The sequence below is a fragment of the Neofelis nebulosa genome, chromosome 16 (genome assembly GCF_028018385.1).
Source record: "Neofelis nebulosa isolate mNeoNeb1 chromosome 16, mNeoNeb1.pri, whole genome shotgun sequence".
NCBI lineage: Eukaryota > Metazoa > Chordata > Mammalia > Carnivora > Felidae > Neofelis > Neofelis nebulosa.
The window spans coordinates 34499976-34527794 of NC_080797.1; the positions used below are offsets into that span (position 1 = coordinate 34499976).

Genomic DNA, 27819 nt, shown 5'->3' on the forward strand with positions numbered 1-27819 from the left:
AGCTGCCTGCCCAGTGGCTTTCTTGGACTGGCTCTCTGGCATACCCTGCTTACAAGATTAAAGGCACTTGGATCAACTCTACTGCTTGCCCAGGCCTGGCGGTGGGGGTGGTGACTGCAGGCCTGCTTGCTATGATGATTAGCAGGACACTCTGATGTGGGAACATGAAACTGGCAGATTGGTCACCTGATACAGGGAAGGGTGGGAGGGACCTGGGACCCGGAATGTCAGTAAGAGTAAGGTAATATCTGTTGGCCTTTTTACCCTGGAAAGGCATGTCTCACATGGGTAGACACCACCTATGTTCTCCAAAATGAGGAAGGAGAAGGAAAAGCTAGGGGAGGCATTTGCTCAGAGTTGAAGAGGCTGGAAATAGGGGGAAGAACAGGCACTACCCCCTTCCCCACATCTACAGGCCTTCAGAAAACCAGTTAACTTCACTTATGTCCAGTGCTTTATTAAACATAAATAGTCTCATCAGAGGAGACAGAAACGTGTCCCCAGGCCAATACAGAGTACGTGCATGTGTATTTATGAGGAAGAGATGTGTGAGGTCCCTGATCTGTGCTCTGAGGGGGTGGTCAGTCAGGCGGGGCCTGGGCCAACCAGTAAGGCAGACAAGGTCCTGGTCCTGGGGGACTCACTGCTCCTGGGCGCCCCAGGAGATGTAGTCTGGCCGCGTGGCCGCATGATACTCGTCGATGAGCTGCTGCACAACCTCCCTGGACGTGTCCAGCTCATCAAAGTTCTCCTTGAAGATGTCCTCCTTGCGGAACTGCTCCAGGAAGGCCTCCCGCTTCCGCAGCTTGTCATACTGGCGACAGGTCCGCTCGAAGAGCTTGGTGTGTGCAGAAAGCAGGGGTCACAAAGAACATAGAGTAACAATATGGCCCACAGAGCCAGGGAACCAGTGCTGGGCAATCTGCACATTAAGAGACCTGGAAGCAGGGGCAGCAGGGATGTGGAGAGGTGAGGACCAACCAGGAAAGTGCATATGGGAAGACAGGTGCAAACCGTTAAGCCTCACCGAGGAGATGCTGGTGTGGTTGGCCATCATGAGCCCACTGACCCGGTGGGCCGAAGGCAGGTAGGGAGACTTCCTTGACAGGGCCACCTGGATGCTGGCAGGGCCCCAGGGGATGAAGTTGGCCAACTTCCGCTCCCGGATCCTCTGCAGACTCTTGTGGACCTAGCGGGGAGGGGTGGACACAACAGTGGTGGTGGTAGCCTCTCCTCTACCCCTGTGGGTTCCGGGGGTGGCACGAAGGGGCCTCACCTACCTGGGTGGGGTCCACCTCCCCCTGGATGATGTTGAGGATGGCGATGTAGCAATGGTTGGTCTGGCGATCCCGGCCCGTGGACACCATCACGTTCTTGGGCTGCAGCAGCCGCCTCATGACATCCAGGACTGTGGTCTTCCTCACGCTGGCCACCTGAGGGGAGAGCGGGCCACGGGGACCAGGCCAGCACTCAGGGCACGGTCCAATGGCTGACCCCCATCAGACTCAGGCTAGGATGGTCTCTCTGGGAGGCGTCTTGAGATTCAGGTGTACACTGAGCCTTGGCTGCAGGACCAGGAATCTTAGCCCTCCTCAGCTCAGCAAGGTCATGCCCCTGTGCGGGAGCATCAGCAGACCCCACGTAGCCCGGGCCCTACAGGGAGCCAGGGGTGTAGGGAAGAGGAGAACAAGTCAGCACGGAGCTGGACAGTCTGTGCCTGTCCCTGAGCACAGAGCCTCTGGGGCTACAAAGAGCGGCTCCTGGAGGGCGCAGCAGGGGGACAGAAAGGCTAGGGCAGGGCCTGCTGGGGCCGCTCCTACCGACTGGTCCGTGGTGAGCGGGGTGTAGCCGGTCATGAGGAAGTGGAGTCGAGGAGTGGGGATGAGCGAGGCGATGAGGCCGATGAGGTCGTTGTTCATGTAGCCAGGGTAGCGCAGGGTGGTGGTGCTGGCTGACATGATGGTGGACACCTGGGGACGGGGGTGCCGGGTCATGGGCCTTGGCCTGGGGCGGGGCCTCCCTTCCCCAGATGGCACTCCAGTAAGGAGGATTTCCAGTCCAGGAGCAGGGGCTCACCAGCTGGTTGATCTGGGAGAAGGATGGGTTCTGGATGTGCAGGCGGTCTGTGGCAATCCGGTTCAGGGCTGTGTTGTCCAGTACCACCTGGGGGGACAGAAAAGGGTGACAGATTTATGGGGACAGAAAGGACAGGAGCTCTGCCTGAATCTGGGCTCTGAAGCTTAATTTCCTTGGTGCTTCATGGCCAGAAAGACCCATCCAAAAGGCAGTGGCACAAGACTGAGGCACAGAAGGGCTCAAAATAGACTTTTTAAATGTAGGAAAATGATGAAATAGACAAAGGGGTTGGCACTGGAGAATGGCAGAATCCAGGACGCACCACACAGTCTGCATTCTGGGTCAGCCTCTTGAGCGTGAGCAGGGAGTTGTAGGGCTGGACCACCACATCGCTCATCTCGTCCTGGTTGGGAAACACTGAGTAGGTCTGCACCAGCTTCTTGGGGTACCTGGTGGGGTTGAGAGGAGAGGGTCAGGGCAAGAGACTGGAGGCTTGGTAAACATGGGGCTCACAATAGTCAGAAAGCAGTGAAATCTAAATGGCGAAATTGGGGTGGGACACAGGATCAGCAGAGAAAGAAGACTTGACTTTTGGAAGTCTGCAACCCCAAAGGGGGAAGGAACGGCAGAGACAATCTTAGGACCTAGGGTTCTAACTAAACCAGCCATACCCCCTGAACCTTCTTCATCTCTTCATCTAGGGCTTAGATTCTAGGCTCTGGATCCAACCACTCAGAGTGTGATCAGGTTCTTGGTTATTTTATCTTCTCTTTCTCACTACAGGAGTTAACAGAAGGGCCTTTTCATTGCTCCAGCAAATAGGAAGGTGTATCTGGAGGGCCTCCCAGTTACTTGGGAAACCAAGTCCTTCCTGCCCCTTAAAACACAGACTTACCTGTCATTCAGTCGTTCCAAGAGGTAGGAGCCCAGGCCAGAGCCTGTCCCCCCAGCAATGGAATGACACAGCACGAAGCCCTACAGGGGGAAGGTGCAGTCAGTGTCTAGGTACTGGATTTCAGACTGGACCCATCCTACAATTTCTTGGACTCCTATTTTCCCAAACCCTCTCCTCCACTTCCCTTACCCCACACATACAGCTCAGGAGACTCTGCCTTGTGTCCAGCAAAGCCCAGTTGACTTCTGTCCAGTGCAAAGGGTACACAGGTAGGTCTTGTACTTAACAGGTGGCTTCTAAAGGGTGTTGTGAAGCCTTCCCTCTGACAGCTCCCACCAGCATTCCTAAGACACTCACCTCTAGACTGTCACTGCCATCTGCCTCCCGGTCTATGATATCAAAAATGTCCTCGTGGATCTTCTCTCCCTGTACAGACATGGGGAGTATCAGAGTGGGACAGGACCATGGGACAAGGACTCTGACCTCAGAATAGCCACCTTAAATTCTCCTTATAGAACATAAAAGTCCTTTTTTGAGCACAGTGGCCCTGCTTGTTATTTGCACTGAGAGGCAATATAGCACAGTGGGTATGAGCAGATACTCAATATCCACACTGCTTGGATTCATGTATTAGGTCTAGTTTTATTTAACCAAGTGACTCTGGGAAGGTTACTTTAGGCAGGTTACTCAGTTTCCTCATCTGAATAATGAAGGTGATACAACTCCTCAGTCCCTTATTCAAAATTCTTGGGGCCAGCTATGTTTCAGAATTCAAATATTTCCAACTCTAGAAAGGTAATATGGTACGTATGATGTATGTTAAGTAAAATGCCAGTGGGTGTCTGGTGTGTGCTAATCAAATGTATTAATATTTCTGCCATGAAATGTATAAGTAATGACAAGTTAGATAAAAACTATAAAATAGCCTGTCTTCACTGAGATTTTTTTTTTTTTTAAGATTTTATTTTTAAGTAATTTCTACACCCAAAGTAGGGCTTGAACTCACAACCCCAAGATCAAGAGTCACATGCTCTACTGACTGAGCCAGCCAGGTGCCCTGAGATTTGGTTTTGCTACCAAACAAGTTATAAATCATGTTTTGGTTTCAGAGTTTTTTAGAATCTGAAAAAGGAGGTAAGAGACTGTGAACCTATAATACCTACCTTTAGGGTTGTTGGGAGGGTTAAGTAAGTTACATGTAAAGCACTTAGTATGACCTGGCACACAGCACTAGCCAAGTGCAGTCTTAACCATATTGACTTAGAAAAAAGAACTCCCCTCGGCCATCTCTCTCTCGCTCTACTACTCCTACATCCTTGATCTGGTTTCTTCTCTCTCTGGCAAGTCATACTGCCTGCCCTCACACAGGAAGGGAGTTGTGGGTTCTGCCAGGGAATAGCAAATGACCTGCGAGAATCCACTGGCCCAGTTGTTGCCAGCCCCTCCTCCATGCTCTGACAGGTAGATGTTCTCTGGGTTGTAGAGCTTGGCATAGGGGGAGTTGAGGATGGAGTGGATCACCCGGGGCTCCAGGTCCAGCAGCACGGCCCTGGGGATGTAGTGCTCATCGTCTGCCTGTCAAGGGGAGACCAGCAGGGTGGTCCAGTCAGCTAAGGCCCAGTCCTCCATCTTCCCAACTCTGGCTCCTGCCTGTCCTCCCTCCTCAAGCCAGCCGCCCTGACTCCTTTGCCCAGAGGGTTTCCTGGTACCAAGCCACTGCCCTTCCCTCAGGCCCCCCGGGGCCGCTGTGGGGGCGCGGGGTGTGGGGGGGGGGGCTGGCAAAGTCGCTGAGAGCACCTGGTAGAAAAAGACGTCCTTGCGGTCAGTGCCCTCGGTGGCGAACTCCTCCACGATGCCCTCGGGGCTGATACCATGCTCAGCGCACAGTTGTTTCCAGAACTCGAACCCAACTGGTAGGGGGGGAGGGGCGGACGGGCGAGAAAGAGGACGTCTGGGTCTGGGCAGATTCCAACCAGAAACTGGGGGACTGAGCGCTCGCGAGTCTCCCATGTCAGAGGAAAGGGCTGTATGCCAGCGACTGGGAGGGGAGGGCCCTCAGGGTTGGGCAACTGGACACTGGGTCAGGCATGTCCCGCCTTTGGAAAACTACGATTGTGGGAAGGGCGGATGGAGTCCAGGATCCCGCAGTGAGATCCCATAGAATCTAAGGAACCTGACTAGTGGAGGGGCCGGAGGTTCGCTCACTCTGATTGCCGCACTGGCCCAACTGTAGGGTGATGATTTCCCTCGGCATCGTCGCTCCACCACCGGTGTTGCCGCCGCTCCCGCCAGCCAAGCCGCGGCTCGCCAGCCGCTAGCTGCACGACGCAGGCGCCAAACAACCCGCTCCGCCCTCGAACTTTCTCCGCTCCAATGAGAACTGAGTTCTGGCGATGGCAGGGCCTTATTCATGTGGCTTCAGTGAAGCAGACTGCGCGTGTGCAGTTCCTGGTCGGGCTCTGCGCCGCAGCGCGGCGCGGGGGACGTACTTTGACGCAGCGTTCTCTTCTCTGGGAGGACGTGAGGTAGGGCTTGTGCGCAGGCGCACTATGGAGGGACGAGGCCTCCCTCGCGGAATCGCGCATCTGCGCAGTCGGTGTTTATTGTGACCGACGGGCCGCGGCCCCGGATGTTGTGGCTCCCGGGGGGGAGATGGCGGAGGCAGAGGGGGTGGCCGCGGCCCCAGGCCCAGCTTCGGGGCCTACTTTGAGGGGTCGCCGCACTATGTCAGGCTCCTGGGAGCGAGACCAGCAGGTTGAGGCGGCGCAGCGGGCCCTGGTGGAGGTGCTGGGGCCTTACGAGCCTCTGCTGAGCCGGGTGCAGGCAGCCCTGGTGTGGGAGCGGCCAGCCAGGAGCGCCCTGTGGTGCCTGGGGCTGAACGCGGCTTTCTGGTGAGAGAACTGGACCCTCGGAAACCCTTCCAGGCGCGAATTCGTCAGGTTTCTCTAGGGCTCTACCTCTCGCCTCTCCTGTTTTCTTCGCTGCCTTGGCTCCTTCCAGTACCTGCCTAATTTTGCCTCACCTCCTTCCAGTCCATTCCTCCTGCAGGCTTTGGCATCGCAGTTCTCCCCAGGGCTTTCCAGTTATCTTCCCTGCTTTACTTCTCCCGCACCCTTGCCCCGCACATCTGGCAGGAGCTTCTGGTAACATCTTGAGCCGCTCGAAGCGAGCGAGGACGCCTCATTTTGGCTAGGGAAAGCTGTGTCACTTAAGGCCATCACTTCCCGTCTCTTGTCCGCTCACATGTGGTTTGAAGACCATTCTCAGAGCTTTGATTTTAGTAGTTGTTATATTGGGGTAGAGGCGTGAGGCGTGAGGTCTTGCAAAAGTATCCAAAGGTGTGATAAGAAAACAAGCTTGAGTGATCTGAATTAGCACGTTAGTTATCCTTTCCCTGCTCAAGGGAGTTTATGAAGTCTGAGCGTCAATGAGAGCCTCCAGAGCTGCAACTTGAAAGAAAATTATAAGCTTTTGAAGAACAGTTATGAAATAGTGGTAAATTTCACCCGTCTCAAAGCCACTTAACGATTGCATCTCCTCCCTGTTCCAAGGAATTAGACATCCTTAGGCACGGTTTATAGGCAAGGAGATTGAGGATGCCTAATAGCGTGTGTGAGTTTTCCTGAGCTGCAGAAGGGAAACTATAAATATGCTTTAAGAGTCTGTGTGCCGTGCTGTGCGAAAATGAAACTGCTGCTTCTCAGTTGTCATCCCCTAAAGAGGACATAGGTCTTCATACGGTCTGCTAAGCATAGTTTGGAATTATTCATAACTAGGAAAGGATTATTCACCAAATTCCAAGGGAACTGAAGTATAGGGGGGCTTCTACAGCTGAATGAAATAAACCTATTCTGGATGAACCTGAAATGAAACAAAGTATGTGTTTCCAAAGAAAATGTGTTTTTGCTAAACGTACGTTTTCCTGAAATTCTTGGTTTTAGAACCAAAACATTTATTATCCTTTGTCTGGAAGATTTTCAGTGAACTGGAGCAAAATAATGTCAAATTCATTGGTAGACACAAGGTTCAGCTATTAAGTTAAGCCTCTCACAGTTTGAAGGGGACTCAGGTTTGAGGTGTCAGAGCAGTCTCTGGCATTAGTTGCTTCCGGAGTCTCTAGCAAACTTGATGATAAAATTTTCCTACAGCATTCTTCATTTATTTTTGGTTGTGCTTCTCTGATCGCCAGGTACCTACTTCCTTCCTTTTCTTTCTTTGGCAGAAATCTTTAAGTGTAGCACCTCAATCAGGAGCATTTCCCAAAATGACGTTTTCTTCCTTTCCCCCACCTCCCCCATCACAACTCCTAACCCCAAACCATTCAGTCAAAACTTCATTTCCTACATTGAGATTGTACTCCTAGGGGGAAAAAATTGGCCCTTAATAAACCAGTTTGTATCCAAGTGTGATTGGCCAATATATAAAAACTTCATCAAGGTTTATTAATACAAATGAGTCAGCATGTATGTTGTTATTTTTGAGGAGGGGACTTTCCATATGCCCCTTGCCTGAGAGATTTTTTAAAAAATATTTATTCATTTTTTTAGAGAGATGGAGGCCAAGCGTGAGTGAGGGAGGGGCGGAGAGAGGGAGACATAGAATCAGACTCCCAGCTGTCAGCACAGAGCCTGACACGGGGCTCAAACTCATGGCTAGATCAAGACCTGAGCTGAGAATGCTCAACCAACTGAGCCACCCAGGTGCCCTGCTTGAGAGATTTTTGAAGTAGAATGTGGAGTGGAGGTCTGTATTTATAGGGAGCTGCTCTTCTATGTGATTGAGGCACATCTTTGAATGTTACAGTTAACTTTAATTTTCTGGCCCCCAACAGTGTTTGCTTAAGTTTACTAATATTCTATGTTTAGAATCTCACTCAGCTCCCCTTTTTGTAGTCTTGGTCTCTTAAAGCATTGTTGTGATTGGTCTTTGTCTCTGGCATTTCCTGCTAGGTTGCCTACTGAGTATCCAGAACATGGTTACTGTTGTTACATTCCCATCACTCTCTACGTAGGTACAGAAGAGCTAGAGCAAAATAAAGGTGTGACTCTTGAGACTCTTATACTTTATGGAGAGAGGACTCATCTCCATGAAGGCTACAGAGTGACTGATAGTGTTAAACCCTCAGAGGCTAAGGTAGTTTGGTATTGGAATTCATAGCATTGTTGTTTTAGGAAATGAGCTTCCTTGGAAGACAATTTGAGGCTCAAAATGAAAGTTAGACTTGACATTCTGGTAGCATCATGTTGTACGTGTCAACATGTGTTGACATTTCAGTTAGGAATGTCAAAGACTGACTGTTTAGTTCTTGGACATTATAAATGTTTAGAAAATGTAAGAGGATCATTGGCTCAGGTCACAGAGAAATTGAAATTTTTCTCCCTTGTTTTAAATGATGGTACATCATTAACTGTGGTGTTTTATACATTTTGAGGTATTAGAAGATTGGATAGGAGTACAAAAAATCCAAATTCAGGTAGGTAGTCACTCTTAATTTTCAGTGTTCTGTATTCTCAGTCAAGGTTTTTCTGTACGTGTGAATGTGCCCTCTGACATCTTAATAAAACAAAAACAACAGCAGCGTAAAAGAGATGGATGTAAATGCCTTGCCTCTATAGTATTTCAGGGCTTTCAGTCTTTTTTATTTTTTTCTTCAGTTTTGAGAGCAATTATGGTGATTATATCAGAAATCTTTCAGCCTATGTTGCTTCTGGTTACTGACATGTTACTATCTTTAGGATAATAACAGAAATGTCAGGCCTTCCTTTCCAATAGCTTGTGTTTTCATTAACCTCAGCACCACCTGTAAAGGAGTGATTTGGGGGAAGAATATTGGAGTCAGCCAGAGTGTATCCTGACAGGATCAGAAAAAAACAGGTTGAAGTAACCTGTTGGTTTAACTTAGATCTAGGAGATCAGGGGAGCACTAAGGAGCCCTGGACATGTGTGTGCATTCCAAGCCCTCCCCCTTCTATGAAGAGGCACAGTCTTTAATATTCTAGGATTCTAGACCGTCTTTCAATTAAGGATATTGATTTAGAGCAGTCACAAGCTGATTCCCTATTGAGATCTGCTTTTACAATGATTTGTGTCAGTTAACCATACCATCTTCTAGGGATATCATGGAATCTATTGTTTTCATGATTAAAAAAATAAAGATGTTCTCTCTCCCCCCAAAAGAATCCAAATACTAAAGTGACCGAGTAGTGATTAAAGCAATTCTGATTTAAAAGTTTAGAATATGAATGAAAAATAATAGGGACAGGAAATGGAAGGCAGGGCCCAGTTAAGTAGAGGCATTTGTTCTGTGAGAAAAATTTACACGTCAAATTTCAGATGAAACATACTGAGCAAATGCTTCTCATGCTAGTCTTTGGAGGGTTCTTGTTGCTTTTGGTAGCCAAGGAGACTCCCAGGGGTGCCTTGGCTTACTGTTTTGCCTGTCTTCCGTCATTAGCTTTTATCTGTCCTAATTTTAAGGTTGGGTGCTTTCTGTCCATTAACATAAAGTAGGTGTTTAGCAACTAGCTGGTTTCATTTCTGGTTTTGTGTAAGCAACAACTATCACTAAATTATGTGGGTTGGGTTAATTTTTTTCATACTGATTTACCAGTGACTAGCTCATTAACTAGATGGCCACAAGTGCCGTACAATAATGGGCTTTTTGTCCCTATAGGATGGGATGCTTTGTTCTGAAGTGCCAGTGAGACAAGCCTACTCTGTAATAACAAAGAAACCCAGAAATAGTATCTTCTTTGGTTGAAGATAGACATGTGCTCTTTATTTTATTTATGATATAGCAAACTCTAATTCACCTGTACTAATTATGAGGATCCGTGGTATAATTAACCTCAAAGAAAATTGTTTGGTTTTGGAATTTCTCGTGATTTTTCTGGAAACCAGGTTGTTTTTCCAAGGAATATTTTTTATTCAGAGAGATAATTGAATTTTAACCCCTAATAAAGGGGGTGAAAAGTTTACAAAAGAAAAAAAGTAGAAAATAATGAATCAATGGATATATAACATTTCACTCTCGTTAGTAATTAAAAATTTGAATGTAAATGGCAGTGAGTTACTAATTTCTGCTTATTTTTTTTAATGGTAGTATTTAATTCTGGGGAAAGTATGTAAAAGCTGGTATATGATTGATAGCAACATAAATTCAATAATCTTTCTGAAAGGTAATTAGGCAACATGTATTAAGACACCTAAGGGGCATCTGGGTGGCTCAGTCCCATGTCAGGCTCTGTGCTGACAGCTCAGAGCTTGAAGCCTCCTTTGGATTCTGTGTCTCCCTCTCTTTCTGCCCCTCCCCTGCTTATGCGCGTGCTCTCTCTCTCTCCCTCTCTCCCCCTCCCTCTCCCCCTCCCTCTCCCCCTCCCTCTCCCCCTCCCTCTCCCCCTCGCTCTCCCCCTCGCTCTCCCCCTCTCCCTCCCCCTCTCCCTCCCCCTCTCCCTCCCCCTCTCCCCCCCCTTCCTCCCCCTTTCTCTCCCCCTCTCTCTCCCCCTCTCTCTCCCCCTCTCTCTCCCCCTCTCTCCCCCCCTCCCCCTCTCTCTCTCCCCTCTCTCTCTCCCCCTCTTCCTCTCTCTCCCTTTCCCCCCTCCCCCTCTCTCCCTCTGCCCTTTTGCTTGCTTGCTTGCTTGCACGTGCACACACACTGTCTCGGAAAAAAAAAAAAAAGAAGAAGAAGAAGTTAATGTCTTTTCAGGGACTGGGGGAAAATGGACAATGATTGTTAACGAGTATGGGTTGCCTTTTGGGTTGATGAAATTGTTCTAAATTAGATAATGGTGATAATTACACAACTCTGAATATATTAAAAACCATTGAGTTAGGGGCGCCTGGGTGGCTCAGTCGGTTGGGCGTCCGACTTCGGCTCCAGTCATGATCTCATGGCTGGGGAGTTTGAGTCTGCATTGGGCTCTGTGCTGGAGCCTGCTTTGGATTCTGTCTCCCTCTTTCTCTGCCCCTCCCCGGCTTGTGCTCTGTCTCTCTCAAATACAAATAAACATTAAAAAAAAAATTTTTTTTTAAACCTTTGAATTAGACAATTTAAAAGGGCGAATTTTATGGTATACGAAATATCTCAGTAACTCTGTTATTAAAAAATAAAAAAGTCAAGGGGTGCCTGGGTGGCTCAGTCAGTTGAGCATCCAACTCTTTTCTTTGTTTTTTAAAAATTTTTTTCTTAACGTTTACTTATTATTGAGAGACAGAGAGACACAGAGCGTGAGCAGGGGAGGGGTAGAGAGAAGGGAGAGACAGAATCTGAAGTAGGCTCCAGGCTCTGAGCTGTCAGCACAGAGCCTGACATGGGGCTCGAACTCCCAAACTATGAGATCATGACCTGAGCGGAAGTCAGTTGCCTAACCAACTGAGCCACCCAGGCGCCCCAAGCATCCAACTCTTGATTTCTGCTCAGGTCATGATCTCATGGTTTGTGAGATTGAGCCCCACATTGGGCTCTACCCTGACAGTGTGGAGTCTGCTTGGGATCCTCTCTCTTCCTCTCTCTCTGCCCCTCCCCCATTCATGCTCTCTTGCTCTCTCTCTCTCAAAAATAACTTTAAAAAAAAGAAGGTAAAAATTTTAAAAAGCATTTCCCAGTATTTCCACTTGAAGTAGTTAATGGAAGTAAGGACAAAAATACATGCTCAGTGATATATAATTCAGCTTTACTTTTTTATATCAAAAATTGGAGACATGTTCAATTAGAGAAAGATTTAACAGACAAATTATATGTATGTATGATATAATCGTTTTTGATGTTTTTCTGGTGATACAAGAAAACTCATCTATGTATTGTTAAATGAAGAAGGAGGTTTTTAAACCAGATATGACATATATTTCCATGGAGTTTTTATATATGAATTTTTTTAAATAGAAGAAAATAGGGGCACCTGGGTAGCTCAGTCGGTTAAGTGTCCAACTTCAGCTTAGGTCATGATCTCACAGTTCACAAGTTTGAACCTCGCATCCAGCTCTGTGCTGACAGCTCAGAGCCTGGAGCCTGTTTCAGATTCTGTGTCTCCCTCTCTCTCTGCTCCTTCCCCACTCGCACTCTGCTTCTCTCTCTCTCAAAAATAAATAAACATTAAAAAAAATAAAATAAAAATAAATGGAAGAAAATAACCTCTTCACATTTTAGGGCATGTATGTGGATAACGGGTCATTTTAAAAAACTTTGTTATGGAAAAATTTAAACATGCATAAGTAGAATAATATTATGTACTACTACCTACTCAGTTTTAAAATTTTCCGGGGCACCTGGGTGGCTCAGTTGGTTGGGAGTCCGATTTCAGTTCAGGTCATGATCTCATGGTCTGTGAGTTCTCATGGTCTGCTGACAGCTCAGAGCCTGGAGCCTGCTTCAGATTCTGTGTCTCTCTCTCTCTGTCCCTGCCCTGCTCATGCTCTTCCTCTCTCAATCTCAAAAATGAATAAATGTTAAAATTTTTTAAATTTTTCAATTCATTACCAGTTTTGTGTCTTCTGTACCTCAGTTCTTTTTCACCTCTTCCTTTGTTGTTTTGAGGCAATCCCAGGTGTCTTATAATGTAATCTCTTAAGTATTTCAGAATGTGAAAAATTTCTGAAAAATACTTTAAAAAATACCAGTGCCATTATCATATGTAGAAAGTTAATGATTCTAATCAATGTTCAAACTTCCAATTTTTTCAAATATTACTTGTGTTTAGGGGAAATTATCTGGCTCAGTCCGTAGAACATGTGACTCTTGATCTCAGGGTGGTGAGTTCAAGCCCCACATTTGGGCTTGAACTTAAAAAAAAAGAAATATTATTATTTTTTAAACTTGGTTAGGACCCAAATGAAGTCCACATATTGTGACTGATGTGTTTTTTATATGTCTTTTACTCTTTGTTCCCTTTCAATCTTTCTTCCTCTGTAATTTGTTGAAGAAAGCAGCAGAGTGGATTTTACTTATTGTATCCCTATGCATATTCCCCTTGTGCTCTGTATTTCCTGTAAATTGGTAGTTGGATCTAGAGGATTGATCAGATTCCGGTTCAAGAAATTTTTTTTTTTTTGGTAAGACTTTCATAGATGGTGTACTAACTTCATCATATGTGCGCGTGTGTGTGTATGTATAAATGTTTATTTAAAAAATTTTTTTAATTTTTTAACATTTATTTTTGAGAGACAGAGACAGAGCATGAGCTGGAGAGGGGCAGAGAGAGAGGGAGACACAGAATCTGAAGCAGGCTCTAGTCTCTGCGCTGTCAGCACAGAGCCTGACGCGGGGCATGAACTTGCAACCTAGGCCAAAGTCAGATGCTTAATCGGCTGAGCCATCCAGGCACCCGTTTATTCATTTTTGAGAGAGAGACAGAGAGAGACAGAGAGAGAGCGTGAGTGGGGGAGGGGCAAAGAGTGGGGGAGACACAATCTGAAGCAGGCTCCAGGCTCTGAGCTGTCAGCACAGAGCCGGACACAGGCTCGAATTCACTAGTCATGAGATCATGACCTGAGACGAAGTTGGACGCTTAACCAACAGAGTCACCCAGATGCCCCTCGTGTTTATTAATTTCTTCTATAATTATCACATTTTCTAAATTTCCTCCAATAAACATGGTTGCTTTTATGAAAAAGAAAAAAACGTATCATTAAGAAAGAATAGATTGTGAGTCCACAGCGGATACAAGGAGTAATGGGCTGTGGGCAATCCCCAAATTGAATAATTTACATGTGAATATTCAGAATTGACTTCATTTGCAGTTGTTTTTGCTAAGTTGGGAAGTTCTCATGCTGATTATAGTTGCTAAGAAATGTTTCACATGTTGTCGTATCAAACTTGTACACTGTTATATCTGCCTGTGAAGTTTTTGGCGTGCATGAAAAGACATTGTAGGACTAAACTAATCCAGGAGAGTCCTCCATATTTTTCATCCATCCTTTATCTGTACTGATCTCAAAAATACTTTCTTCAATTATGTTTTGTCTTTGCACATGGTTGCAGAGTTGTCTTACAGGTGTGCTTCCGGGTTACATCTGTAAAATGATAAGCATTAATGTGACCTCTTTTCACATGGTCCATGTCTTACTCTTTTCGAACAAAGCACACTAATCTGAGATTGATACTCCTTTTTTGTTGAGGGATTTAGTGTTGAGGCCTGGAAGGAAAAAAGCACACACTTATCCATATTTTATGTTTGACGGTCAGACTTCTAAGAGAACATTGATGCTAATTATCTGTTACCTTGGAGGGGTCAACTGCAGTATATTAAGGTGATATATCCTATTAACTAAGTTTTTATCTGTATGGAAGAAACTATTTTCCCAAGAAATGTTATTTTATTTATACCACATGGAAAAACTTTTCTTTTTCTGAGTTCCTACATTGGCTTGTTCAAGAAAAAGATAAATCTGGTCCTGAAATTAATTTATGGGTCAGGATTAATCTTGTGGAGAAAGATGTTTGGGGTGCCTGGGTGGTTCAGTTAGTTAAGCATCCAACTCTTGATGTTGACTCAGGTCGTGATCTCATGGGCTCTGTGCTGACAGTGCAGAGCTTGCTTGGGATTCTCTCTCTCTCTCTCTCTCTCTCTCTCTCTCTCTCTCTCTCTGCCTCACCTTCCTTCTCTCATAAATAAACATTAAAAAAATTAAGGGGGGAAAAAAAGATGTTCACAGTTTTAGCCTTCATGACCCAAAAAATAAAAAACTTTTTGTAAAACTCGTTACTGTTTCACCTTTATCTACAGGATAAAATCAATATGCTTGTCATAAAAGGCTCTTCATGATCTGACTTCTGCCTCTCTTCCCATATTCATCCCCTCCTTGTATTCTATGTGTTTCAGTTATATGAAACAGCTTGTTGTTCCTTAAATATGTCATGCCAGCTGGCTGTTGTCCCTATCTGAATGTCCTTTCCTTCCCCACATCCTTTTGCCCTGTTTTCTTACCACTTACCTTTTTTTTCTTTAAATATTTTATTTTTTAAGTAATCGCTACACCCAGTGTGGGGCTCCAACACACAACCTGAGATCAAGAGTCACACACTCCACCAAGTAAGCCAGCTAGGTACCCCATTCTTACCAATTATCTTAAAAAAATTGTTTTTAATGTTTATTTATATGTGAGAGAGAGAGACAGACAGAGACAGAGTGTGAGCTGGGGAGGGGCAGAGAGAGACAGAGACAGAATCCCAAGCAGGCTTCAGGCTCTGAGCTGTCAGCACAGAGCCTGACAGGGGGATCGAACTCACAAGTCATGAGATTATGACCTGAGCAGAAGTCAGATGCTTAACTGACTGAGCCACCTATGCACCCCTTTACCAGTTATCTTTTAAATCCCAGCTTAAATGTCCTCTTCTTTGTTATTGTTATCTTGTCATATTACAAGCACACATAGACACATAAATACATTTGAGAGTAAGGTCCATGTCTTACTGTTTTCTGTAACTGGGCTGCTTACCTCTAGGCCTCCACATAAAATGGGCATTCAGTACATGTTTGTTGGATTGAGTTGAAGCATAGGTGGGCACTATAACAGGCTACTAAAATAGTTCAGGTTGGGGCGCCTGGGTGGCTCAGTCGGTTAAGTGTCCGACTTCAGCTCAGGTCACGATCTCGCGGTCTGTGAGTTCGAGCCCCGCGTCAGGCTCTGGGCTGATGGCTCAGAACCTGGAGCCTGCTTCTGATTCTGTGTCTCCCTCTCTCTCTGCCCCTCCCCTGTTCATGCTCTGTCTCTCTGTGTCTCAAAAATAAAAAAATTAAAAAAAAAAAAACACGTTAAAAAAAAATAAAATAGTTCAGGTCTTGGAGAAACAGTATTTTTACTGCCATCATTTTTGGAAAACCGGCCTGCCTTAGGAGTGCTTAATATCCTATCCCTACCGCAATTTATATATGTGTTAGTAATTATGATCTGGGAAGTGGAGATTGTAGACAGTCTGAAAATTGCCTTCCCAGGGAGCCCTTTCAAGAACTCTGGAGAAAATAGTGGTCATGCCATTTCCTCCTATGCTGGCATATAGAAGCAGCAGGACTGGGGAGCAAGAAGTTCTAGAGCCCTTATCCTTGGCCTTGTTAACTTTGCTTGCCGGGGTGATGAACTGGCTTTGGAGAAAAGATTAATGACCTGGGGCAGCTCCAGAGGCTTATTTTTGTTAAGCTGCTTTCATTCTTTAATCTCATATATAATTACAGTGTCCTTTAAGTGGTGGGGTAGAAAAATCGGAATAGGTTATCATTGGTGTCTGGATTTTTCAGTTCTTGGTTCCTCCCATCCTTCATTGTTTGTATAGTTTTAAAAATTACATAACGTGGATTCACGTTTGTTGAATACAAGTACAAAAATGTCTAGAGACAAAAAGTTCCTCTACCAATCCCTGCATATGTATAGGTATTCATAGATACACACAAGATAAAGCTATTTTTTCTTTAAATATAAGGATTATATTCTTAATATCCTGTGATTATGTCAAGTCATGAGGTCTTGAGTTGAGAAGAAAAGAGCTCATTTATAACCAAACCTTGGTCATCCTAACCCTTGTTTGATCAGTTGTTATAAAGCTAATAACACTGCTACACTGTAAAATTGAATAGAGCAATGTGTTTGGCATGTATTTGGTGCCTTGTGTTTTCTTCTTTTTAGCAAGATCAAGTATGGTATTTTTATAGGCAATTAAGTATGTTGTTTCTATTACCTACAAACAATCCTGCATGTTTTGTTATTGTTACCACTACATACAGATGAAGAAACCAAGGCTTAAAGAGGTGAAGCTTGTTTATTCAAGGTCACAGGACTAAGCGGGTGTTGAGAGAATTGGACTCCAACCAGTCTGACTTTAAAAGCCATGTCTTGGGGCGCCTGGGTGGCGCAGTCGGTTAAGCGTCCGACTTCAGCCAGGTCACGATCTCGCGGTCCGTGAGTTCGAGCCCCGCGTCAGGCTCTGGGCTGATGGCTCGGAGCCTGGAGCCTGTTTCCGATTCTGTGTCTCCCTCTCTCTCTGCCCCTCCCCCGTTCATGCTCTGTCTCTCTCTGTCCCAAAAATAAATAAAAAACGTTGAAAAAAAAAAAATAAAAAAAAAAAATAAAAAAATAAAAGCCATGTCTTACTGCCCTGCCGAACCATCTCTCCAATGCATTCAGCTTCCCTCTTGAAACTGAATGGTTTAGGGGCGCCTGGGTGGCTCAGTCAGTTGAGCATCCGACTTCGGCTCAGGTCGTGATCTAATGGTCCGTGAGTTTGAGCCCCGCGTCGGGCTTTGTGCTGACAGCTCAGAGCCTGGAGCCTGTTTCAGATTCTGTGTCTCCCTCTCTCACTCTCTGCGCCTCCCCCACCCATGCGCGTGCTCTCTCTCTCTCTCTCTCGCTCTCTCTCTCTCTCTGTGAGAAATAAATAAACTTAAAAATTAAAAAAAAAAAAAAAAAAAGAAACTGAATGGTTTCTCAAACCATCTGTGGTGAGGGCTAGTGGTGGTGTCTTCCCTGATGTGTGGCAAATCATTACTTTTGTAAAGTACAATACAAATCAGTTACTAGAAAAATTAAGTTTAAAAAAGGGACAGAAAATATAAACCCAAAGGTATTCTTAGATTACAAATTACTTGGTCAAACTTCTATAAAAATTTCTAAATGCTTTATTAAAAAAATTTTTTTTAATGTTTATTCATTTTTTGAGAGAGAGAGACAGAGCGTGAGTGGGGGAGGGGCAGAAAGCAAGGGAGACACAGAATCTGAAGCTGGCTCCCGGCTCCCAGCTCCTGGCACCCGCCTCTGAGCTGTCAGCACAGAGCCCAATGTGGGGCTTGAACCCGTGAATCATGAGATTATGACCTGGCCGAAGTCGGACACTCAACCAACTGAGCCACCCAGGTGCCCCTGTAAATGCTTGCTTTAAATTTTGTACTTATTTCCTCACAGACTGCCAGAATCAGTTTGTGGGCCAGCACTGGACTACAGACACTGAAAGGCACTGCTTTATTTTTTTTTTTAATTATTATTTTTTTTAACATTTATTTATTTTTTGAGACAGAGAGAGACAGAGCATGAATGGGGGAGGGTCAGAGAGAGGGAGACACAGAATCTGAAACAGGCTCCAGGCTCTGAGCTTTCAGCACAGAGCCTGATGCGGGGCTCGAACCCATGGACCGTGAGATCATGACCTGAGCTGAAGTCGGCCGCTTAACCGACTGAGCCACCCAGGCGCCCCTGAAAGGCACTGCTTTAGAGTCCTTATGCTGGGGTATAGAAACACTCCTAGAACTAATTTTTTTTATTAAATATCTTATGAAAGATTAAAAAAAAAAATTAGTGTTTATTTTTGAGAGAGAGAGAGAGTGTGTGAGCAGGGGAGGGGCAGAGAGTGGGGCGGGGTGGGGGGGGGGGGGAGAGAGAGACACTGAGACACAGAATCCAAAGCAGGTTCCAGGATCTGAGCTGTCAGCACCGCCTGACGCGGGGCTCGAACTCAAGAGCCATGAGATCATGATGTGAGCTGAAGTCAGACACTTAACTGACTGAGCCACCCAGGCACCCCTGAAAGATTTTAAATGTTAGCATTTATCAATGCATGGTGAATCTTGGTTCTTCTTCTTTTACACCCTTTTCCTTGCCAACCTATATTATTTTGACATAAATCCCAGATATCACATCATTGTGTTCATAAATATTTTAGTATGTATCTTTAAGAAATAGGGAGTCTTTAAAAAAACCTATTTTCCATAACGTTATCACATCTAAAAAATTAACAATTCCTTAATATCTTCAGGTGTGCTGTAGGTGTTAAGATTTCCCAGATTTTTCATAAATATCTATTTGTGGTTGATTCCTTCAAATAAGAAAGAACTTTTCCTTCATCCTGTTAATATGATATATTTATTGATTTTTATGTGTTGAACCACCCTTGTATTCCTGAAATAAATCTCAGGAATTGGTTATGGTATATAATCTTTTTAATATGCTGCCAAATTCAGTTTGCTAGTATTTTATTGAGGATTTTTGCATGTGTATTCATAAGAGATCTCTGTCTGTAGTTTTCTTGCAGTGTCTTTGGCTTTGGTATTAGAGTAATGTGGTCTCATGAAATCAATCAAGAAATGTTCTCTCTTCAATTTTAAGGAAATGTTTAAGAAGTATTAGTGTTAATTTTGAAGAACTGGCTCTTGGGATGTAGCTTCATTGCTAACTTTGTGTGACCTTGACCAAATCATTTTACTTTTTTGGGCCTCAGTTCCTCCGTCTGTAAAAGAATATCTAATTGAATTATATGCTTCTTAATACATCTCTATCAGTTTGTTGCCCTACACTAGGGTCTAATCTGGTAGAAAGGTGTTTGCTTTCATCCTTATAATAACTTGTTATCAGGAATGAATTTCTTCTCCCTGAAATTAATGGAATCACAGACTTATAAGTTGGAAGGAGCTTTAAGAGGTTGTTTGACTTAGTCCTCTGCCTTTACAGAAGCAAATTATTACCTCTGCCACATAGGTAAAATAGCTGATGTTCAGAAAGTTTAAGTGATTTTCCCAAGCTATATAACTAGGATTTAAGTCTATTTACTAGATTCTGAAGTATACATGTGGTCCTTTTTGAAAGTAGCTTAATTAGATAATAATCTTGTTTTTCCTACTCTATAGGTTCTTTGCACTGACATCCCTTCGTCTTGTATTTTTACTTGCGTTCAGCTCAATGATCATTGTGTGTATAGATCAATGGAAGAACAAAATCTGGCCTGAAATAAAAGGTGAGTTCGATAGCATTTAGAACAATCTGAACTGGAAATGATCTTTCATTTAATTTTTACCTTATTTTGGGGGGTTTATGGGGGAGTATATAGAACTGGGAATACCTTTTGATGCCTGAATTATTTGCTTTAGGAGACACTTGAAGGGCTGGTGCTCCTTCTGTAGTTTGGTGGAGCTGTGCTCCACCCTTCCCATTGTTACTAAGCTCAGGAGACCTGTACCCACCACCTGAGATGTTCTAGCCTTCATTATTGGTCTGAGGAGTAAGTAGTCCTCAAGTTAAAAAAAAAAAAAAAAAAAAGATTCTCATTGCATACTACATCTTTACTGAGGCAGTATCAGTTTGCCTCTCAGGGATTTCTTTTAACTTGTTTATTTATAAAGCAGTAAGCTAAGTGTTGTGACTTATATATAGTACTCTAAGACATGATTCCTTTTCTCAAAGATTGTACATACATAAACAGAAGACAAATGAAATGACAGTTGTAACACAGTACCAAATATGTCACGGTGCAGTATGTGATCAGTATGTTTATTATGTATTTTGGCCCTGGCTCAGGCCTTGAATGAAGCAAGAGATTTGAACAGTTGAATATAAAAGTGTGTTTCTAGAGGGGCCAGAGCTTGATTAGTCTGAGAAACCAGAAGCTGCAAAGCATCTCTGAGAGCAGGGAATTGGTCACTTTCACCCTAATGAAGAGGTCACTGAAAGGAGTACTAGGAAATAAAACTGAAAACATGTTGAGATTAGATTTTACAAGGCTTTTGAGTTAGGCCTAGAAGTTTAGACTTTATCCTATAGCTAGTGGGTGGTCATTGAACATTGTTGAAAGCTTATATGCTGAAATGATATTAAAGCTTAATTTGATAGCATTTTGCAAGCTCACAGAGAAGAAAATGAGGAAGGAGAGAGACCTGATAGGAAACTATGGCAGTATGTGTGAGAAGTAGTCAGAGAAGTATTCATGGAAACAAATGATGGGTGGCTTCAAGAGCTGAGAAGTAGGAAGACACATTAAGACTGGTAAATAGGGGGTTAGAAGAATTAAGGGATAAAAGCCAGCTGCGGGAGTTCAAAGCTGGGAGAATAGGAGAATGGGATTATAGTCAGCGTATACAGTAGCAGCAGGCAGGGGAGTCCGTTGGCGTAGGGGTTGAGAGCGAGGAAAATTGATGTAGGTTTTGGACATGTTAATTTTGAAGTGTTGGCAGGATATTTACACCAAAGTATACAGCTTTTAAATACATTCCCATCCTATTTTGCAGAGACTTTAAGGAGTCATGTAGTTCATTCACCTGTTTTATGGCTGGTGAACGTCAAAAGACTTGACATCGTTCACTATAGTTAATAGGTCTCTTTATAAAGAGGAAAGACAGATTTCTAGGGTTGGAGTAAATATAATCCGCCTCAGTAACCTGGTGCACCTTGATAGGTATGAACAACCAAGACGCACTTGAGGGGTGGGACGGGTCATTTTTCATGTGCACCTTGATTCTCAGTTGTAGAAAGTAGAAGGGGTCCTGATGCTCCATTTGGATCCCCTCACCCGCCCACTGGAGAAATGAGCAGGCATCAGCCATCATCCCGTTGTCTGCAGTTCCCTAACTCTGTCAGTGTAACATAGTGTCTCCTTTTTATTGGCTATTAGCACTTTCTTTTCCTCAAACCTATTAAAACTTGAGCTGTCAGACCAACAGCCTAACATTTTTATGTTTAGTTTTCCCTACCAACTAATGCTGGTGTTTGTTTTAATATTGTAGTGCCAAGACCCGACGCATTAGACAATGAGAGGTATGGAACACTAATTAAATCCCTTTTCGTTGCTCTGATTGATTCTCTTGTTGTAATATTCTGGTTCCATGTTGTTAACCCCATGTTATGGATACAGAGTATAAGCTGAGAACCTAGTCTGTTCCACATAATCATTTTAACAAATCTAAAATTCAGGCAGCAATATGTTGAGATGGCTAGTGTCCTCTGCTATTAAGAAAAGTTTTGAAAAAGAAGTGTTGTAGTGCCCCATAATCTACCATGCCAGGAAATTAGCTGCATTTTTTAGCCCTACTGTGAAAACTTCGAGGCAACTTACTTCATTTGTCTCCTGGCTTTTATACCAGGTCATTTAGTGTTTTCTGTGACCTCTGGCTTTTTAAAGTTCCTGGTCAGAAAACACATTGGTTCCAGGCATCAGCAAGCCAAAGATTCCTCTTATGTCTTACAGGTCCTGCTTTCATTTCTCAGTTCATTCATCCCATACGTTTGATCCAAGGAATTTCCTCTGCTATGGTTTATTTTGCTTTTGCTTTGTTTATTTTCTCTCTGATGGACACATGCACCATTGCCTCCCCTCAGCAGCAGCAGTGTCAGACTGTGCTTTACTTTTATCCCTGAATTGCAATCACAGTGAATTGCAATGGTCCGAGTGCAGGGAAGATGTTTCTAAGCACAAAGGGCCTTGGAGCTGGTGGCAGGTTTATACACGTGGATTGGGCCGCTTGCTCACAGGGTGGAGCTGTTGGAACAAGCGTGCCCTCCTAGTCTCTAAATTCAAGTTTCAACCTGTGAGACCAGAAGAAAGTCCCACTTCACTTCCAGAGCACCTAGGACTAGCCACTCCCCAGCTCCAATTGAAACCTAGAAGCATCGGCTGCCTACACAGCAAGATGGGGCAGGGGGGGAATCCCTCAACACCCTCCTTTCACAGCTCCCCCTTCTCTCTCCTATAGCTGGGGCTTTGTGCACCCTCGGTTGCTCAGCGTGCCCGAGCTCTGCCACCACGTAGCTGAAGTCTGGGTTAGTGGGACCATTTTCATAAGGAATCTTTTGCTTTTCAAAAAGCAAAACCCAGGCAAGGTAAGACTTCCCATTTCACTTTCATTTCTGGCTTCTCAGTTCAGTTCATGCTAAACTGAGACAGTCCTGTGATGGCATATCCTCATTCAAGAGAGGAAAGATCCCGATGATTGTGGAGACAAAGGGAAGTTGTAGGAAGGGGTTTCTGACCAGCCACTAGGACTAGGGGAAGAGCTTGACGATTCCTTCTTTGGGTGCTTGCCTCTTAGATTGAGCCATCTTCCTTAGATTGAGCCCCAAGATGGCAAAGAAAGCTTGCTTGTGTGCGTTTTGTGTCATAGTAAACATGTGGTAGGTTGTTGGGTTTTTTAATTTTTTACCTTTTTTGTTTTTTTTAAATTAAAAAAACCCCACCACCAACACTTGCTTTCAGAGAGAATTTTTGGCTAAGCCCATGCAGACCAATTTCCTAGCAGGAAAGGTGCAGCCCTGTTGGGTTAGCCACGGAAAAGGAGTTTGAATAGAATGGACATCCTCCTTTCCATCCCAGACATAATCACTATGGGATGCAACAGTGGCTAGACACAGCTGTGATTCTGACATGCCCACTCATAGGTCATAAAGAATCATTTTAATCACATCTCCACCTATCCCCTGTCCCCACCTCAGTCTCCCTCCATGTAACAGAAACTTAATACTGTTTCCTGACTCCTCCAGTTCTGCTTGCTGAGCTGTGGGATACTGACCTTTTTGGCCGTTTTGGGCCGCTACATCCCTGGGCTCCTGCTGTCCTACTTAATACGTAAGTATGGCACATAACCTTCCCCTGAGCTTACCCTGCTAGCTTTTCCAGCCACAGCTAACTCTAGGTCTAGAAAGAGGACTTTTATATTTTGGTTCTCCAGGAAATGATCTTTTTATATTTTCATAACCTGTTTGGTGTCATGAAAGTATCTTTCTTCTTATCTATAACAGGCTCCCCACACATAAAGTACTTTCCTTACTAAGTCAGCTTTAGAAATCATTGAGGGTTCACTAACCTATGTTGTATTACCAACTATAAAGACTGTCTGTTCCTATTTAGGAGGAAATTTTTAGAGTCCGAATACTGTGTAATAGCAGAACACAATTCTTAGAGGTTTCTCTACTAGATTCTGCTTATTCTGGAGCACTTTTTTTTCTTCTGGAGCACAGTTTTTTAAATTTAGTTACTTCCTGTTGGCCTGAACTCTGTGTGGGGCTGGAAGAACTGAGTAGTTATGGTTGTGGCCAGAAGCTCACATGATTTGTTGTCTAGTTTCTGAGGCATTGTTACCAGTTAGCCTTTTGTATGGCTCAGTGACACCTGTATGCATGTGACCACACTGCCTGGTTCTGTTCTTAATGTATCGGCAGCACACTCTGCTGTGCACAGCCACGTAGGTGGCTGCAGAAGTCTCTGCCCCCCAAAACCCCCTCATGTAGTGGGGGAGCCTAGTAAAGATGGATGACCAGCAGAATGAAACAGAACTATTTCCCACCGAGTGTCCAGAGGGCACAGTGACAGAAGGACAGTAAGGACTGTTTCGTACAGCCCCTTCTCCACCTTGCCGCTGTTTCCCACTCCTTCTCTCAGTTGTCACTGTCATGATGTGGCCCCTTGCTGTGTACCACCGACTGTGGGATCGAGCATATGTACGGCTGAAGCCAGCTCTGCAGCGGCTAGATTTCAGTGTCCGTGGCTACATGATGTCGAAGCAGAGAGAGAGACAATGTAAGTGTCAAGGGGAGGCTTCTTTCCACTTGGGCAATTTGGGGAAGACAAGGAGAAGCCTGTGGGTCCTCAGAAGTTGGAGAAGTGAGTGAGGTGTGATTGGTGTGTAGGGGGTGGTGATAGGTAAAAGTAATATTTTATTCTAGGAAGTCTGTGCAGGCTTACCAATTTTCCCACTTAGAATTCTAGACACTCCCATTTTAAACAAATCTGGGGAAAGCTCTTCCAAATTGAATAAAAGTCAGACAGCGAAGATATCCCTAGTGTTTGCTGCTTTTTAGGAAGTACTTTCCTTGTGCCCGAGCACTGTGCTGGCAGCTCTGCATACATGTCTTATTTAACCTTGACAACCTTGAGAAAAGAAATTGAACTTCACAGTTAGTAAATGGCAACCTCTAAGCCAGGCCTCTTTTTACTACTGAAAGCTGCTTTCCAAAGGTGATTCATGCTGCCTGAAAAGCCAGAAGATCCAAGATCCTCCAACACATGAATGACAGTTCCGTGAACTTTTTCCTCCCTCCTGTGGGCTGGTCAGGTTAGATATTTCATTAAGCCCTAGCCTTCAGAGAGCCCTGCACACACAAGGTCATCAAGGCCCAACACCCCCTGGCACAGCCAGCTAAATAGTATCAGTCCTCAAAAGCCTAATTTAACCAAGGTGGAGCATCTCCCTTTGCCCTCTCTATGACAACCTCCACTTTCCACCTTGACATCCTGTCTGCCCCTAGCTGATCCTGCGACTTGTTGATCATCTGATCAGAACAAAAGTGTGGAGGGGCTGGTGAAGGAGAGGCAATGGAAGAGAGATCTTTCTCTCCCCAGTTATCAGCTTACCTTGTTACTTAGGCTCAGCAACCCCCACCCTCAGGCATTGTGATGGGGGCTTCAGGATATATTCAGAGGATTCATTCTGTTCTGTTCTGATTTTATGCCTTTGAAGTCCAGGGCGGGTGGGGGTTTCCCCTTAAGGGAAGACATCAAAGCCTTCTGCTCTTTCCACATAGTGCGCCGCAGAGCCCTACACCCAGAGCGTGCAATGGACAACCACAGTGACAGCGAAGAGGAGCTTGCTGCTTTCTGTCCTCAGGTATCTTGGGTGTGGAAGGCGTACCACTGGCCAGTTAGCCCCCTTTAACTGTATGGCAGCTCATATTTAGGCAGTGACTAGGTTTTCAAGTTCATTATGGGTGCTTCAAGGCCCCACCCTCCCCTTGCTCTAAAGAACAGTGAGGAGAGAAGCTAGTGTTCTATTGGGACTGTGTGCATAGATCCTAGTTTGAGCCTGGTGACCAGCACACCCTCTTCCGTGTCTCCTTTTAACCCCTACCATCATGGCAGAACTTCTGGAACTGGCGTGATCATCTTTTAAACAGCCCAGCCCACCTTGTGTTGGGCAATGTATCTTCCTGGCCACCTGTGAAAAGTTATCTCTGGATCAGTTATTTGCTTAAGAGTAAGTGGCTGGTTGACTCCCCACACTACTTTCCTTCTTATGCTCAAGATTGATAAATAAGGGTGTTTTCCTTGGGGGAGCAGCCTAAAAGGGGTAAAGATATTACCTGAAGTCCCTATTGTGCCTGATTGCACTGCTGGCTTTAGGGTAGCCTTTAGGGCTGGCTAATTAGTAGAGCTATAACTGGGGAACTGCACCTTTTCCTAATGGCATTCTCTCTTCAGGCTTGTTGGTCTTTTCTTTCCTAAGCTGGATGATTCTACTGTTGCCAGGGAATTGGCCATCACAGACTCCGAGCACTCGGATGCTGAGGTCTCCTGTACAGACAATGGCACATTCAATCTTTCACGGGGCCAGACACCTCTAACAGAAGGCTCTGAAGGTGAGGGGAACCTTGGACCCAAGTTGATAATGACTCTGACTGTTGCCACTTAGCTTCCCTAGGCAGAAGGGGATACTGCCCCCTCCTCTCTGAGGTGTGGATCAGGTGGCAGAACAGCTTTGGCATATGGCTACAGCCAGAATGGTACTGCTGCTCTCCTTGAAATCCTCCCTTAGTAGCCTCAGGTTTCTAGGCTCATATGGAGCATACTAGAGGAAGGGGAGGGAGTTCTTTGGGCAGTAGAGATCATAGCAGTCTGTAAGTGGAGGGGAAAGGCCAACCAGTGCTACAGGTTTTGCTTCACCCTGAGAAATACAGGGTAGAAAAATCGGGTTACATGGGGCTGACTTTGTGGGGCTGGGGCACAGGAGTGCCAGGTTGTTGCCATGTCTCAGACACCCCTCTGTTCTCCCAGACCTAGATGGTCACAGTGATCCAGAAGAATCCTTTGCCAGAGACCTTCCAGACTTCCCTTCCATTAATGTGGATCCTGCTGGCCTGGATGATGAGGACGATACCAGCATTGGGATGCCCAGCTTGATGTACCGTTCCCCACCAGGAGCTGAGGAGCTCCAGAACCCTCCCGCCAGCCAGGACGAGGCTGTACTGCCGGAGCTCCTGCTTGGTGCCCTGCCTGCAGGATCCAACCTCACCAGCAACCTTGCCAGCCTGGTCTCCCAGGGCATGATTCACCTGGCCCTGTCAGGGGCCTCCCAGCCAGGCCCTTCTGGCCCACCTCCCCGGAGAGCAACAAGAGGCTTCCTTCGGGCCCCTAGTTCAGACCTGGACACTGATGCTGAGGGGGATGACTTTGAACTTCTGGACCAGTCAGAGCTGAATCAGCTGGACCCTGCCAGTTCCAGGAGCCACTGAGGCAGAGACTCCTTTTGGGGGTCACTGTGGTTTAGGTTTTTTTTCTCCCTATCCCACTTAAGGTGAAGGGGCAAGGGAAGAACCCAGGTCCCATCCACTGAATTCTATATGTATGCTTGGTGACCTGGCTGAAGCTCAGGCCTGCTGAGAGAGGATACTCGCTCCCCGGCTACCAGCTGGACGCCCATTTCTGAGCTCAATCACTGCAGTGAGAGTGCTCCCCCAGGGGAGGCTTCTCCATCAGAATGGTACTTTTGGGGAACAAAGTAATCAGGGGTATTGGTTCCCCTTTGAGGGGGTGCTGCTGTTTGCTTCTAGGTATGGGTGCTCGGGGGCCCTCAGTGATAGAAGCCACCCTTTCCTTCCTTCCTCCCTTCATCTCCTCCCTGGAGCTCCAAGTCAGGCAGCAGCTGGAAGAGTTACATTGCCATCCTCTTTTGCTAAGCCATGATTTGATTTGTCTTTTTCTAAGCAAATTTTTTGGTTCTGCAGAGCAGGCCTGCTCCCTCTGCCCTAGCCCATCCTCATTTCTTGAGGCTTAACCTCCAGTGCTCCAAAGTAGTGCTTGTGAAATTTAGGAAATGTGAACATGATGTGAGGGTCGGCCTCTTCAACATTACCTTGGGCTGTGGGGTCAGCTGGCTGAGAGGGCGGGTGCCTCTATATCTCATGGTCTCATGGAATCTTCTGAAGCTGCCTGGTTATTTTTGGTGCTGCTAACCCCTGGCTCCATTTGACCATCAGCCTGAGCAACGAGCAAAGCAATACCATACCATATCCGTTTCCATGTTCCCGTTCCTTCCCCTGCTCCTCCTTTGGAGAAGCAATAATTGCATGGGGGGTGTCAAAGTAGCACTTTACAAATGGCTCATTGGCATTCACCC

General features: G+C 45.3%; 2 protein-coding genes across 2 annotated transcripts; one reads left to right on the forward strand and one right to left on the reverse strand.

Annotated features, from left to right (window-relative positions):
- Nucleotides 1–436: 436 nt before the first annotated feature.
- Nucleotides 437–5433, reverse strand: LOC131496886 (tubulin gamma-1 chain). The gene is made up of 11 exons (XM_058702690.1): nt 5177–5433; nt 4769–4881; nt 4379–4546; nt 3329–3397; nt 2972–3051; nt 2399–2525; nt 2077–2163; nt 1821–1970; nt 1281–1433; nt 1028–1189; nt 437–838 (listed from the first exon to the last, which is right to left on the reverse strand). The coding sequence occupies exons 1-11, from the start codon at nt 5223–5225 to the stop codon at nt 641–643; spliced, it is 1356 nt and encodes a 451-aa protein (XP_058558673.1). The 5' UTR covers nt 5226–5433; the 3' UTR covers nt 437–640.
- Nucleotides 5434–5512: 79 nt separating this feature from the next.
- On the forward strand, nt 5513–27733 carry RETREG3 (reticulophagy regulator family member 3). The gene is made up of 9 exons (XM_058702686.1): nt 5513–5862; nt 19573–19679; nt 21442–21472; nt 22408–22534; nt 23192–23276; nt 24090–24227; nt 25232–25314; nt 25930–26062; nt 26478–27733. The coding sequence occupies exons 1-9, from the start codon at nt 5624–5626 to the stop codon at nt 26933–26935; spliced, it is 1401 nt and encodes a 466-aa protein (XP_058558669.1). The 5' UTR covers nt 5513–5623; the 3' UTR covers nt 26936–27733.
- The last annotated feature ends 86 nt before the right edge of the window (nt 27734–27819 follow it).

Coding starts and splice junctions, on each gene's coding strand:
- LOC131496886 (XM_058702690.1), bottom strand. CDS start 5,225: ATGCCGAGGGAAATCATCACCCTACAGTTGGGCCAGTGCGGCAATCAG. Junction 4,547..4,768: donor AGGACGTCTTTTTCTACCAG/GTGCTCTCAGCG, acceptor TCCCCTTGACAG/GCAGACGATGAGCACTACAT. Junction 3,052..3,328: donor ATGGCAGTGACAGTCTAGAG/GTGAGTGTCTTA, acceptor TTCCCCCTGTAG/GGCTTCGTGCTGTGTCATTC.
- RETREG3 (XM_058702686.1), top strand. CDS start 5,624: ATGGCGGAGGCAGAGGGGGTGGCCGCGGCCCCAGGCCCAGCTTCGGGG. Junction 21,473..22,407: donor GACGCATTAGACAATGAGAG/GTATGGAACACT, acceptor TCTCTCCTATAG/CTGGGGCTTTGTGCACCCTC. Junction 22,535..23,191: donor AAAAGCAAAACCCAGGCAAG/GTAAGACTTCCC, acceptor TGACTCCTCCAG/TTCTGCTTGCTGAGCTGTGG.